The following is a 15514-nucleotide window of genomic DNA, read 5'->3' on the forward strand; positions in this document are numbered from 1 at the left end:
AAATATTTTAGTTGTAAATGGACTCAGTAACTTTATTATTTTTATGTGGCGCTGAGGATTGAACCCAGTGCTTCACATGTGCTAGGCAAGTGCTCTACCACTGACCCACAACCCCAGCCAACTTATGGTATTTTAATACAATAAAATTTTTATTTTTAAAAAATTTAATGCTCTGAATTACAATGAAGATACTATTTCATCTTCATTTTTAGGAGGAGGGGCATATGAAAGGGAGAAATTAATATTTAAGGGCAACATCTTGCAGAAGGACAAAAAGTAATATATGAATAAAGTTAGTTTAAATGTTCATATTCTAGGCTATAAGCACTTGTATCCACAAGGGGGCATAATTATAATGTGGACTGTGTTTGAGCCCTGAGTACCATTGATAAGCTGAAGAAACTTTATAACTTTGGGTTCTTCCTAAAGCTCACTCCTCCTGTTTCAATGTCTTCTACCAATGCTCCCACTCTATACATTCACTTTCTTTGGCTTTCTACCTTTTCTAGGTCCTTCTTCCTGGCAGAAGCCCCTTCTTTCTTCTGCTTGAAAAATAATTGAGCTATCATCATCCTTCATCCTTGAGACTTCTGCATAATTCTGAGTAGTTGACTCAGACTTAATGCTAATTCTAAATCTAGGTGCATTTCTTAGTGTCTTCCTGTTTTAAAAATATTCTGGTTGTTTCTTCACAGGCCAAAAGGCAAAATGCTAATTGTGTGTCCTTGGGAGGCCAAGGTCTTAACTGTCATGAAAGACCTTGGTCAGCTTTTTGTTCTAGAGAATTAGAGTCACATTCTTTCAATATTACTTACATGGTCAGTGAATTCCCTGGTGTAGTTTTTTTCCCATTTTACTTCATATTTCTCCTCTCAAGGGAATAGTGGCATCTTTTTGCTCTAAACTCCTAAAAGGCTTACATTCATTATCATACTCACATGTTTATGTTAATTTCTTTATTTTGTACCATTTAAAGCCTGTTTTAGGCTACTTTATGCACAGAACTATGGAGTAAGGTAATATGAATCACCGTTCTTGCTAAGCAAATCATATTTCAAACACTTGACAAAAGCTCACTTTTCTTTTTTGTTTATACTTCCTTGAATACATGCCATTTCAATATTTCATACTACATTTTTGTATATTTTGTTAGATTACCAAACCCATTGTTCTCACTGCAGCATATATAAACCCCCTCTCAGGAATTTGTTGAAGTCTGAGAATATAGTGGCATTACCTTACTGTGTGATTACTCTATATGAATTTTTTTCAGGACTAATTGGATTCAAAGGTGGTAGTCACCAAATAACATTACTGTTCCTTTTTTTCCCCCCTATTAACAGTTTTTGTTTTACAATGATAGTAATTTGATTTTTCTATAGTCCCTTCTGTGTTATACATTATTTCTACATTATTTACTATTACAAGATGAAGTTGGTGAGCTAGATAATACCTAAGAGTCTTTTATGAGTTCTCTGAATTGGTTGGCTTTAAATTATCTTTCAGCACAAAAAATATAGTTCTGAGATGGAGTTTCTTTTTTTTTTTTTTAATACTTTTTTAGTTGTGGTTGGACACAGTACCTTTGTTTTATTTATTTATTTTTATGTTGTGCTGAGGATAAAACCCAGGGCCTCGCACGCGAGCGTTCTACCGATAAGACACAACCCCAGCCCTTATTTTGCATTATTTTGGTAAGAAACTGTGATAAGTTAGCAGCACTCTCTTGATGTACTCTTTTTTTCTGAAACTTTTGTTTCAAAACTGACTTTGAGTAAATATATTTATTAATCTCTGTATAATTACTGTTTCGCCTTTGAAAAAAAATATTTTCTCAAGTATGAACTGTGTAATTTAAAGATACAGAACTTTTCTTTGAAATTCTTTAATGTGAAAGCATGGTGGACTCACTATGATTTAATAAACATTTATTTGTGTTTACAGTAGGCAAACAACTCTAAAATAATATTCTTTATTATTGTATTATCTGGGACTTAGACTAAGAGAACATGAACAAAAAGATGAGGGAATGTGACCTAAGTTAATAACACATCTTTTACTTTAGCTGTAAGTCATTTTTAGCTATTTTGAATTATACATACAGCACCTAGCACAGTGCCATCAACACATGAATTACACTAAGCTGTCTGTGGTTGACATAATTGTTTCTGAAAGATTTAATCACAACATCAGAAATACTGGGTATGTTTTTATTGTCCTTTGTAATTTAAACAAGAATTAACCTTTGCATCTCAGGAAACAAACATTCTAATTGTAACTTTTAAAAAAATCTTCTAATCTTATTTGTTACTAATAGAATTTGCTATTGAGAAAATGAAGGATGATCAGTTTTGTATCTGTGTTTAAAATGCAGTTCATCATTACTATTTTTGTAAGTTTTGTTAGATGACCAAACCTTTTGTTGTTAAACTGCAGCACTTGTAAATATTTGAACCCTTAAATAATTTTAAGGGCTCAGTGAATATGACTTCTAAAAACATAGGCATTTAGTTAAATATATAATTCTTAAGTTCCTGTGTAACTAGGAACGTAACCTTTTCTCCAGTAGACCAACAGGCAGCAATGCTAATTGTGTGTCCTTGGGAGGCTTTTAGCTCAATATCAGATGTATTTTAGTCACTTAATATTGTACATTGAAAAATTATTTTAAAAAGATACTTGGGATTGGGGACATTTATGGTAAAATTTAACCAGAAGATGGCAGTGATGATCCTCCTATACTCCCTGCAACGGTAATCACAAAGTTTTCGAAATGTCCTGGCATGAAAAGTGCACGTTCAACTGCTATTGTGTAATATTAAAAGATGACAATTTAGGGGGAAGTGTTTGCTATTTATTTTATATACTATGAAAAATGTATTTTCTATAAGAAGGGATTAAGAATATTTTGGGTGTCTGTATCTTTGTCTGTACACTTCAGTTTTTTCTGAATACTGGGGTAAGGAAGTTACCATAAGTCTTGCCTTGTTTGCATGCATCACTTTATGTTATGCATCATGTATAGAAGGCATGCTGTATTATGGCCTGTTTGCATTTTTCACCCAAATTGCTGGAAACTAATGGATATTTTAAAGGAGCCATTCCTTTAGTTATAGTCATTTCTCTAAATTTCCCCATCCCCACCCCCCCACCTCCACTTTTTTTGTTTGAGGGAAAACGAAATAATTTGAAATATTAGTTTTTGAAAGAAAAATCGTTAAACAAAAGCTAGTATTTCAAAATTTTGGTAAACCAGAGATTAAATAACTTAATGAAGCAATTTCTGGGTTTTAATTCTGATAGCAATTGTAACTAATATTTAAAATCTGGTGGTCTTGAAAATAAGAAGTTAGGGGAGAAGGAATGCTCTCCTTTGAAAATTAGTAGCCACATTTGGTGATGAATGAGATGAAGATGCATCCTTTCATAATCTTGCCTTTTAAAAATTTTCAGAATATGAAGTCCAAATGCATTTTGCCAAAGAAATTGCATGAATCTTCAGCATGCATTGTTAACGGTGTCTTTTCCCCTTTCTTTCTACTGTTCATTTTCATTCATATATTTTTGTTTTTTGGTTTGCCATTATTTTTTCCTTTTTTGTTAATTACTTCATGTTAAATTATTTTTGAAACGTCATAAGCTGAGCAACCTCTCCGTGTAGTAACAGCGGATACCTGTCTGTTTCACTATTTAGTCCCTCCTCCTATGTCTCCATCTTCCAAGTCTGTGAGTACGCCAAGTGAAGCTGGAAGCCAAGACTCTGGAGATGGCGCCGTGGGATCTAGGTACAGTAATTTTCTTTTAATATTTTAATGATAGAACGCATTCCGTGTCCAAGTACTGTCATTTCTTTAGAGGGATCCTAAATAGTTGAATTGAGTTAATTTTAACATGTTAAAATCTCAGCAATATAAAAATTCTGTTGTAAATTGGGGGAAATTTTTAAAATATTTTAGCTGTCATACTTTTATACTCAATAGTTAATTTTATAAGTTGTTAATTCAATTTTTTTTTGTTTAAACATCATATCTGTTATTATGTGAATGTTTTGGTTATAAATAGTGTAAAACCTTTGTTATGCTTAATTCCCCATTCAGTAATGAAAAACCTAAATTAGTTAAGCAGTACAATTCTGTTTTATTAAATAACTTACTCTGCTAAGTAAGATAGAAAATGCATAAAATATGAAGAATAAGGAATAAAAACCAAGGAATTATTGAGAGAACTTACAGTAAAATTCTATTTCATGTTTGTTTTAAGATCCCGCAAACATGTTAGGACTTGTTTTTCAAAACTTCAGTACGATTATAGCTTTTTTTGGATATACGATTATATCCAAAGATCATGTTGAGAAAATTATTAATCCCCTCTCTCTCTTTCTTTCTCTCTCTCTCTCTCTCTCTCTCACACACATACACACACACACACACACACACACACACGCGCGCGCGCGCGCACACACACACACAGTAATAGCAAATCTTTATCATATTTTTGACTTCTGTATTATAATTGAAATGAGAGTAAACATAGCTAGTCAAATCCACAGCTGATTCAGAATCTTCACTTTAGCCAGGAAGTCAATTATCCTCCCTAGAATAATTGCTTACCATACCTTTTTAATAAAAATTCAGGTATTAGATATTTTACCTTTTTTGTGCCTGGGACCCTATGATTGAAGATACAAGTATTCAATAATGAGTGAAAAGAAAGAGCAAGAAAAAAGAAGCAAGGGGACTGGATGATCCATAAAGTCAATACTTAAATTAGTTCTTGACTAATCAGGTTATTAACAATTAAAAGGCACTTTAGCTTACCACTTTGAATTTAAAATGTGCTTTCCAAAAATTGCAAATCTAGCATTATTGCTTTTGGAGGTAAATGCTGTAACTCTTTTAAGAAAAAATCAAAACTTTCTTTTTACAAATAATATTATTATCTTATAAAATATTATAAAAATAATTTGTTTAGTTCAAATTCATTTTTTAGGCTAAATTTTTTCCTTCTTCTGCATTTTTTATACAAATATTTCAGTTTTTAGGGGTTAGGGATGTAGCTCATTAGTAGAGCACTTAATTTGCATGTCATAGCTCAATCCCACCATAAAAATAAACATGTCAATATAATTCCTTTAAATAACTAAAAAGCAACAGATATTTTCAAGTGAAGGGCTTTTTTTCCCTTCTAATACAAACATTACCATAGTAAAAATATTTCCCACAATTAAAGTTTACTATATTAAATTTATTTGATAATAAACCTTATTTTTATATAGATATTATATTACAGTATGAACCCATTTTTCCTGATTTTGGATTGGAGTAAAAAGATTATTTTCACATTGTTAGCAAAATTTACCTTCAAAAGTACTGTGTAAAATCTACTTTGGTTTGAAATAGATGTGAATTAAAATGTGTCCTTCCGAGTTTCACGGACAACTTAGAGATTAATAGAGACCCTTTGAAATATTTTAAATTGGTTCAGAGAGTAAGTACTGGCAGAAAAAGCATTTGTATATAGAACAGACATTCATCAATATTGCATTAAGTACTATAGTTTACCACTAAAACTAAAATGTTCAGGACTCTGCTCTTATAAAATATACATTCTCATGATGATTATATCATTAATTTAAAGATACTCTTCACTTTATTTAAAAGCTCTAAGGATAAGTAGTATATTAACTTATGTTTAGTATAAAATATGGATTTTTTATGATTAATTATAAAAATGAAAACAGGTAGTTTAGTATCTTCAGAGGTATTTGTTCTTATTAGAGAAAGTACAAATTTAGTTGTATTATTTGTTTCTAACAGAAAAGGAAAAAAATATTTTTTAAAAAATAAGGTGATCTTATATCTTGTATCTTAACAGTGTCTCATTTGAGAGCACTGACTCAACTTTGAAACATTAATTTTCAAGAGGACCCAGTATATTATTTTATACACATATAACAATAGAAAACTGAATTCCACTGAAGCATCTTGAGATTCCATAATGGAGATATAATTAATGTTGTAGATGGTGATTTTGGCAGTGAAATAATGCATTTCTAAATATGTGGCATTTAAAGAGAATACTCAGATCTCAAAATTAAAAAAAAAAGAAAAACAGAGTAAACTCATATTGAGCAGGAATGATGATAATGGAAGAATAAAGACAGTAAGGAAATATCACAGGAAAATGCATGAAGATGTAAAAGATGTATGTATATGTATACTCCATTAGTTGGCCAAGATGGTCTAAGATTAGTAAACTCAACAGTAGGAAAAGATAGATTAGACATTGCAAATCATATCTAAACATGTTTGAACCACCTTTTCTAAATGAATTTCTATTGGGACTGGCAGTAATTTATGAAAAAGTATAAAGGCTGTGAGAAGAGAGATTTCTCTAACTTTGCAGATTACTAAGTTGCATTTCATTAAGTTTCTTATTCACTTTCTTAGTCACTTCTGTTAGCTTTAAAATTTAGATGACAGTTATTCAGTTGGGTAATTCATGCTTGTTTCTTTTTCTATTTTTGATCAGTTTATTTCTAAGCCTTTTGGATTATTTTGGAATTGAACTTTATATATCTGAAGATGCCTTTGATAAGTATAATCATGTATGATGTACAATGTATTTTTAGTATGGCTATATTTTGAGGTAAAGTTTTATTTTATTTTATTTTATTTATTTATTTAAAATTTTATTTATTTTTAAATATTTTTTAATTGTAGTTGGACACAATACCTTTATTTCTTTATTTTTACGTGGTACTGAGGATCAAATCCAGGGCCTCGTACATGCTAGGCGAGCGATTTACCGCTGAGGCACAACCCCAGCCTTCATTATTTAATTTACATTAAAATAATATCCTCAACCAGGAGCTTAACATTACTGATAACAGCTAGAGCTTTTGTATAATGTAAAGACTGTTGACAGAGTATGCCTTGGAGACCATTGCATAGAATCCCTTTTGATTTAACAAAGCCTAATTTTATTGTAATAAAAAGTAGGTCTTCTCTATAGTCTCTTTTTTCATTACATACACACAACCCTATTTAAATTCCAGTATCTTTCTTTATAGTTTTTAAATGAAGATTTTCTCTAGTTTGTTTCATCTGATTGTTTTTAGTGATTAATTATATAGGCAGGTAAGGTAAAGAAATCATTTGTTGTAAATTGTAGCAGCTAAAATTCATTGTGCATTATAACATGTGAGAAATATGATAATACTACACAGAGTATTGAGCTTTTTTTATAGGAAGTATGAACACTATACAGTATTGCTAACTTATAAGGATGTCAATATGATATAGTACTTTGTTCTAGTAATGACTAGATTTAGCTTAAGTGGAAAAAATCCTGTGTAAGATATTTACCTAATACTAAAACATCACTAAATATTTTGGTATTCTCCAAAAGTTAGGTAATTCTTTTGAACATAAAATATTTTTCCAAGGGAAATAATCTATTTTGTTTTTCCTAGAGACAGATACCTTTAGTTGTTTGCTAAAGTAGATGACATGTAAGCCCAAGGCAGTTCTTAACCCATAAATTATAGCAGGGTCACATTTTGGAAACTTTAGCTAGTTTGTATCCCAGTGGGATAGTCTTTGGCTTTCTTACTAAAAGGATTATGTGTTGACTCATTTCCTTTACTAGTATGACAATTTCCTGCACATATTTAATGCTTTGGGCAAGATATTTTTATTAATGTTTTTTGAATTAGGAATCTTGAAATTTTAATTTTTATAGCCTAGCTTGTTCTCATCTATAAATAATGTCTTATTTGGGTTATCTGCCTTAGTTATTCTTGTCCATTGTTATGCAATGTTAGTTTCTCATAATCTGAAAATAGTTTAGACTATTTTTCTTTATATGCTTGCATCTTTAACTGTATTATGCTTATTGCATGCACTACAGCATTGAGTGACACCTAATGTGGGGTTTTGTACTAACCAAAAGGTCTTTTTTAATTATAAACAGTAATTTAGCTTTAGATATTCATAGAGTGTATTTGCTTGACTAACTTATGGCCTTTTTTACTAATGCTTCATGGTTGTCCAAAAACCATTTAGGACGCTGCATTGGGATACAGATCCATCAGTTCTTCAGCTTCACTCAGATTCCGATTTGGGGTATTGAATAGATTTATTACCTTCCCTCTTTTATAATTAATTTTACTCTTTGTGAAACTGTCCTAATTTTATTTTTCTTAAACTTCTAATATTGTAATATATAGTTAAAACAAAAGAGTTACATTTTACTGTGACACCTCATTTATCCTGTATCATTAATGAAAGAAATACTCTGTGTATGTTGTTTTATTAAAATCTATCATTTTGGATGTCCAGTTCTTCATATTAGTTTTATATTTTTGTGTGAATTTTCCTAAGATGTACAAAAAAATACCTTTTTTGGATTACTTTATATGAATCTGTAGTTTTGAGAGGAACAGAAATGTTGGTGTCTACATTATGGCCCCATGCTATTCATGCATTCACAGACTCTCATTCTAGGCTTCAATGAAAATTGTAAATGTTTGCTACTGCCTTTATACTGACTCAGATAGCTCTTTTCCCCGATAATTTGCAACTTCTAAAATGTAACCATACATTTGCAAATCATATCTAAAACTAGAATAAATAAGCCTTGAATGAAGGCATGTAAGAAAAATATGTGAGATTCTTGTATACTAACCAAAAGTTTCTCTATTAGGGGCCCTGAGGTATTTCGCTTTCCCCTCCTATTGCTTCTTTATTTTCAGTAAAAGTGCTTTTGGATAAGCGAGGTATTACCTTCTTATCCTTCTCTGCTATAAAATCTTGAAATATTTTGTTTGTTTCAATATTTTGGCTTTTGACTATTAGACTCCATTTGCATTCAAGTTAGTAACTTGTATTGTAATACTATTGGAAAGACTTTTTTTTTCCAGCTATGTGAGTGATTTACTTTTTATATGATTTGCATGTTAAAAATCAGGATATAAAGTTCTTATTTCAAACTTAATTCTTATATTCCTGTAGGTTACTTCAAATATACTAAAAATTTCTCACTTAATTTTTTTATTATGCTTTTTTTTAATCTTTAGGGCTAAGATATTTCTAAAATAGGTAACCTGTTATAAACTTCCTAATGCTTATGTCATGGACCTTACAGTAAATTTTTAAAATGTATTAATTATATAACACTCTTTTGTACAACATTTGAATTAATTATTAAGTAAAATTTAAAAAGATGTTTATATATATTTAAAATCACTTATATTACCAATGACATGTATATTTCAGATACCCCACTTGATACTCAGGAAGTTGCAGCCATATCTTTGTTGGATATCCTTTGAAAATAGCTTCATAATTGAGAACTTCCTTGGAAGTCTTAGACATCTAATATAATAATTGAATAAAAATCCCCCATATAGCTACTGAAATATTTTTCTGTTCGTCCATTTTCTTTAGCTGTAACTCTCTTCTTCCAGGTCAAAAAATAATGCATTTCCTTCATTTAAAACATAAGTGACTATATTAGTTTTATTACATTCAGAAGATCTGTTGCTTTAGGGTAGGTAAGAATATCTGCATCTTAGTTTGACCATTATGAATCAAGGACACACTGATTGTGTAGAGATTTAAAAGTTTTAAAATTTAAATTGACAGTATAAGTCCAAATTTCTGCCTAATATAAGAAGTAGAAAAAGGTTTTCAACAGAAACCTTTTCTTTCAGTCATAGTCTGATTGAGATCCATATATCTGACTCTTCATAAACATCCAGAATCATATCCCTGTTAAAAACATCACTTGCAACCAGCCTTTTTCAACAATTTATTCTGAAACCCACGTTCTCTTACTCTATTATTACCCACACATTTGCTCTACAAAATAAAATTATTTGCCTTTTAAAGTAAAAAATAAACACCCCAAAAGAGTCAGAAGTATCTTTTGTTTTAGCTACCAATTCCTTTATTAAATGAAAGTCAATTTATTGTTCATCTAAAATTTCTTCATTAAAATGGATTGAAATTCCAATGTTATATACACATAAATGTTCAATTCATATTTTCAAAAGTAACACGGTTTGATGTTATTAAAATTTATCATTTGTTGTATTTAAAAATATTTATATTCATTTAATTTAGACGAGGACCTATTAAACTTGGAATGGCCAAAATTACGCAAGTTGACTTTCCTCCTCGAGAAATTGTCACATATACTAAGGAAACTCAGACTCCAGTTATGGCTCAACCCAAAGAAGGTGACTATCCTTAATATGATTGTCATTAAGACCACAAGTTAAGTAAGTGGATTTTGGGGTTTTTTTCCTTTCTCTAATTTTTTGTTTTGTTTTTTAGCATATTTTCTTAGGGAAACATTACAGAACTAATGATTTATGGCTTCCATATTCATAACTTTGGGGGTTTTTTTAGAGTTTTTAACCTTATTCTAGAAGTTAACAGTATATGCTATGTATGTGTTTTTTTTGTTGTTGTTGTTGTTGACATAAATTTAAATCTTTCGTACTCATTTTGTCATTGGCAGATCCTCCATTTTAGAAGCAGATAATCTTCAAGAATATTCTATTCCTGTCATTTGAGTGTAATTCTTCCCCAGGAAAGATTGCGTCTTATAGTAAAGGAAGTCATAAATTATCTTCTGTAAAGATGATGTGCTGTCATTATTATTTATATTAATGAACAAATCCAGACCTCATTCTTAAACTTCATCTTTTATAATCTAAGGACTCCACTATATTACATAGTAGCCTTTAATCTGTGTGTCATTCCAGGAAGTATGAATAGACATTGTATTGAATATGGAGTCCTTTAGTTTTTAAATGACAAAGAATTGCCATTTTTTAGTTGAGAATTAATTTTAAATAGCTTATGATTTAAACAGAAAGTAACTTGCTAATCATTTTCCTAAAACCAATGAGGCTAATGAATTTATGTCTTACATAAAAAAAACTTTCTATGAGATCTCTAATACAGCTTCATTTAGTCTCTTACCTAAAAACCTATGGGGCCATTTATGTATTAGAATTCAGAATTTTTCAGATTTTAGAAAAGTGGCAAAGTATACATACCATACATTAACACTTCTGCAGAATCTCGAGCATTAGTATCTTGGCAGCAAAAGGTAATGAATATACTGAGATAAATAATGATTAGAAATAGTTTTACCTCTGATCATCTCAGGGTTTATCACCAAATCAGTAATGGATTTTAAAGTTGGTTGCAGTTTTGGAATTGTGGATAAGGTATTGTGGACCCATAATCAATAGTCTGTGCATAAGAAAATTTTTTTCTACATGCCCAGGAAAATATGTTCATATTTAATTACAGAAAAACAAATCCAGAAACCATCAATGTTTTAATTAATTCATCTTTAAAATTTCAGTTAAATTACCATGTTTCTCCACTAGGGAGAAACAAAAGTAATATCCCTTGCAGAAAACCAAGAAAATACAGGTAAGTGAAAAAGATGGATAGGGAGTGGGGATGGGGAAAGTAAATATTCAATTTTCTTAATTGTGTATATCTCAAAAGAAAATTAGAGTTATTACTGTTTGTCTTTGGACTTTACAGTAGATAATCAGATATGGTTTTTTTGTTTGTTTGTTTGTTTTGTTTTGTTATTGGTACTGGGGATTTAATCCAGGGGTACTTTACCACTGAGTCACATGTCCGACCCTTTTTATTTTTGATTTTGAGACAGGGTCTCACTACTAAGTTGTTGAGGCTGATCTCAAACCTGCAATTCTCCTGCCTCAGCCTCCTAACATATACAACTTTAATAACTCTTCTTTTTCTGCCCTCTAAGTATGGAAATGGAATGTATTTAAATACCATGGACATTTCCTTTCCTTGTTCCCAAAAGGAGTTAAAGCCATTGATGCTAAACTAGAGATATAAGCAACTTAAAAAAAAAAAAGAAGGAGGAGGAGGAAGAGGAGGAGGAGAAGGAAGGGAGGGAGGGAGGGAGGGAGGAAGGGTTGAATTATCAGTATGGAGAATACTAAATCTACAGGATTCCATAATTTCCAGAAAATACTATTTTATTAACTAGTCCATTAATTTGAGTATTAAGTCTGTCTTTTTGAAGTTATATCATTAGATGTATTAACTCAGAAAGTGGCAAAATTGCCAAAATGAAGGCACAGTGACTCATTTAAAAACAGATTAGACCTTTTTTCTTTTTTGGGAAATTTGAAGATTGTATCTTTAGTTATACCATCATACTTATGAAATGCCTTTTGGATGTTTGAATTGTTCAGCATTGTAAAGGTATTTTTGATAATAACTTATAACTGTAATTACATTAAATTTAAGGGATAACTTTCATTTTTTAAAATAATTTTTTCTGGGGCTGAGGATATAGCTCAGTAGTAAAGTACTTGCCTCACATGTATGAGGCACTAGGTTCAATCCATTGCACTACATAAAAATAAATAAAGATACTGTGTGTTCATCTACAACTAAATAAATATTTAACAACAACAAAAATTTTTTTTGTAACTAATAGTAGTAACTCTAATAGTAGTAACTTATTAGTCAGAATTTAGAAAGTACAGAAGTGATATAAAGGGGAAATTGTGTGGTACAATTTTGATTTATTCATTGTTGATATTTTGTTTCCAATGAATATATTCAGTTTTCTGTGAATATGTTTTCAGAAATTATATATTTGTGTATGTATAGATACAACTTGGTGTCCTTGAATTTATATTTTGAATTGCTTATTTTTAGATGCTTATAATTTTAAAATGTAAACATTTAATTTATTGCCCTCGAATTAATTTTTTTTTTAGTTATACACAGACACAATACCTTTATTTTATTTATTTGTTTTTATGTGGTGCTGAAGATTGAACCAGTACCTCACACATGCAAGCAAAGGCTCTACTGAGCTACAACCCCAGTCCCCCTCGAATTAATTTTAATATAGAACTGGCATAATACAAGACTGACATTTTTCAAAAAAATTATTTTTCCATTTTTGTAAGTAATTTTAAAAAATAAAAGATCATTTATTAGATAAACTGATGATCCACAAGCACAAGATAAACTGTGTTCTTTTCTGTTTGAAATTATTCACGGTGTCTTTTTAGCATCATTATACTTCAGCTTCTTTACCAAATTTTCCATGAGCATAGGGACTATTTCTTCCTTACTGTGATACTTGACCTGAATAGTGTGTGGCATGTAGTAAATACTCAATAAATACTTGAAATAAATTGCTGTTACCTACTCAGGAGAATGATTTTGCCTATTTGGGATGTTTCTTTTCATGCTTTTACTCTGGAAGCAGCTACTAGAAAAATCAGGTTTTTTTGAGTATTAATGCTATAACATAATTATTGATGAAATTTGGATAAAGATTATGATTAGTCTCAGGTTTTAATATGACTGTAGACTAATCATTATTTGCTCTTCTGTCCAGAAATGAAACCATTGGATTCTCCTTTATAGCCTTCTTGAATTCCATGTTTATATCAACACAGTAGCTTGTATCACATATTTATCACTAGGTTGATATAAACATGTGCTGTTACTTTATGTTTTCGGTATCCCTCTGAATACCATGAACAAAACTGAACTTGTCAGCATCTTTTAAATAAATAATTCAAGTTATTCATTTATAACTGTTCTCCAAACTTAATGTTTAAATTGATGACTGAAAAAGAGTGCTCACTACATATGAGGCATGGTATGAGCCACTTAATGTTATCCCTTGTCCTTTCATCAAAACTCTGAAAGTGAAGTTGGTTTTTATTTACACTCAAAGAAGCTGAAAGAGGTAATTCATCAAGGGTCACCTAGCCAATAGCTATGATTCTAAAGCAAGTCTAATGGATTGATTCTAAGATATGCTTTTTCTCATGCCATGAAGAAGCAACTTTTATGCTTTTGTGATAGTGAACTACAGTAATTACTTCAAGTTGTATTATAATCCAGTATAACCAGCTTTAGTACATTCCTTTCTCTTATTATATTTAATTTTTTTAAAATGTTGACCATAACATGCTTAATTTATTGGTTTAAATCTTTAATTTGAAAAACCTTCATTAAAGGAGAGCATGGTTTGGTTAGCTTGTTTATTGATATTTCTGCATCAGGATAATATTTTTAGTGATAGTCTCAGACAGAGCAATGAATAAGCATCTTTGATCTTCCCCAGTGCTGCATAGAATATTTCTTACCTTCACTGATAGGAAGGGAAAATGATGAGATGGGTGAAACTGAGCCCAGTTTTGTTGTTGTTTTTGTTTTGTGGTGTGAGGATTGAACCCAGGGCCTCATATACACTAAGCAAGTCCTGTACCACTGAGTCACATTCTCAGCCCATGAGCCCAGTTTCTAAGGGGAATGTCCATTCAGCACCATTACTTTTTCAGTTTTCTTACGTAGACTAAACTTAGATGTTGATTTTATAAGAGTTCATGTTTGCTTATTTCTAATCTAGCAAGTATCCATTGATTCTGAATTTATTGATTTTATGTTCTCTGTAGGTAAAAGCACTAGATTATCTTTTCTTTGATTTTTTTTTGGGGGGGTGGGGGGAGAAGGGGTACTGGGGATTGAACTCGGGAGCACTCAACCTCTGAGCCACATCCCTAGGCCTATTTTTTTGTATTTTATTTAGAGACAGAGTTTCACCAAATTGCATAGTGCCTCACTATTGCTGAGGCTGACTTTGAACTTGCAATCCTCAGCTTCCCGAGCCACTGGGATAACACACTCAGCCTCTTCTTTGATTTTGTAGTCTTTTCAGTTATAAGTTAAGGTATATAAGTGAATGAGAATGAAAATTGTATTCTAATACTAAGAAACCATCCTTAGCCTTTGAAACTACTTAATTCTTTCCTTTCTATATCATTACAGTTAATTTAATGTCTGGGGCTCTTATATGAACTTTCTTTTGCCAGGTTGTAGAAGTTTTAGAAAGAGGAAGACCTTGAAATTAAGATTTTATAAAGCAAGACTGGGGATGTAGTTCAGTGGTAGAGCGCTTGCCTAGCCTGCACAAAGGCCCTAAATTTGGTCTTCTACTGCCCACCCCTAAGAAAAAAGAAATTATAATGCTATAAGGCATATACTTTGTGCTTAAATGTACCCATTGCTTTGATACAGTAGCTCTCAAACTCAGCATAGTTGGTTCTCACTTTAGAATAAACAGATCTGGGTGTGTAACATGGATGCAGCCCTGGGTTTGATCTTCAGCACTGCCAAAAAAAATTTTTTTTAATCATGTAACAAAAAGTAAAACACTTACCATGAGAAAATATTTTTAAAAATCATAGTTGGAGTGTAATAGTAAATTTAGGTAGGCAGTGTAATCATCACAGAAGTAGTGAGTTACCAAATTGAAGGTAAAAATTGATCTTAGTTCTTACCTGTCTTCCTTTTTTTTTTCTTTTTAATGGTTGAACCTGTTTTTTTAAAAGTCAGTTTTCATTCTGCCTTGTTTTTCTTTTTTCTCATTCTAGCCATCTTCTTGCTTTCAAGTTTACTCTATAAGACTGTAG

General features: G+C 31.0%; 1 protein-coding gene across 1 annotated transcript in view; it reads left to right on the forward strand.

The window, feature by feature from the left end:
* The window catches only part of Dync1i2 (dynein cytoplasmic 1 intermediate chain 2), a 55299-nt gene that overhangs the window by 13833 nt on the left and 25952 nt on the right, over positions 1 to 15514 (forward strand). The window contains exons 4-5 of the mRNA XM_026389514.2: positions 3695 to 3785; positions 10128 to 10243. Coding sequence (XP_026245299.1) covers positions 3695 to 3785; positions 10128 to 10243 — 207 coding nt within the window. The remainder of the gene's footprint in view (positions 1 to 3694; positions 3786 to 10127; positions 10244 to 15514) is intronic.

This window comes from Urocitellus parryii, chromosome 1, assembly GCF_045843805.1.
Source record: "Urocitellus parryii isolate mUroPar1 chromosome 1, mUroPar1.hap1, whole genome shotgun sequence".
NCBI classification, from domain to species: Eukaryota; Metazoa; Chordata; class Mammalia; order Rodentia; family Sciuridae; genus Urocitellus; species Urocitellus parryii.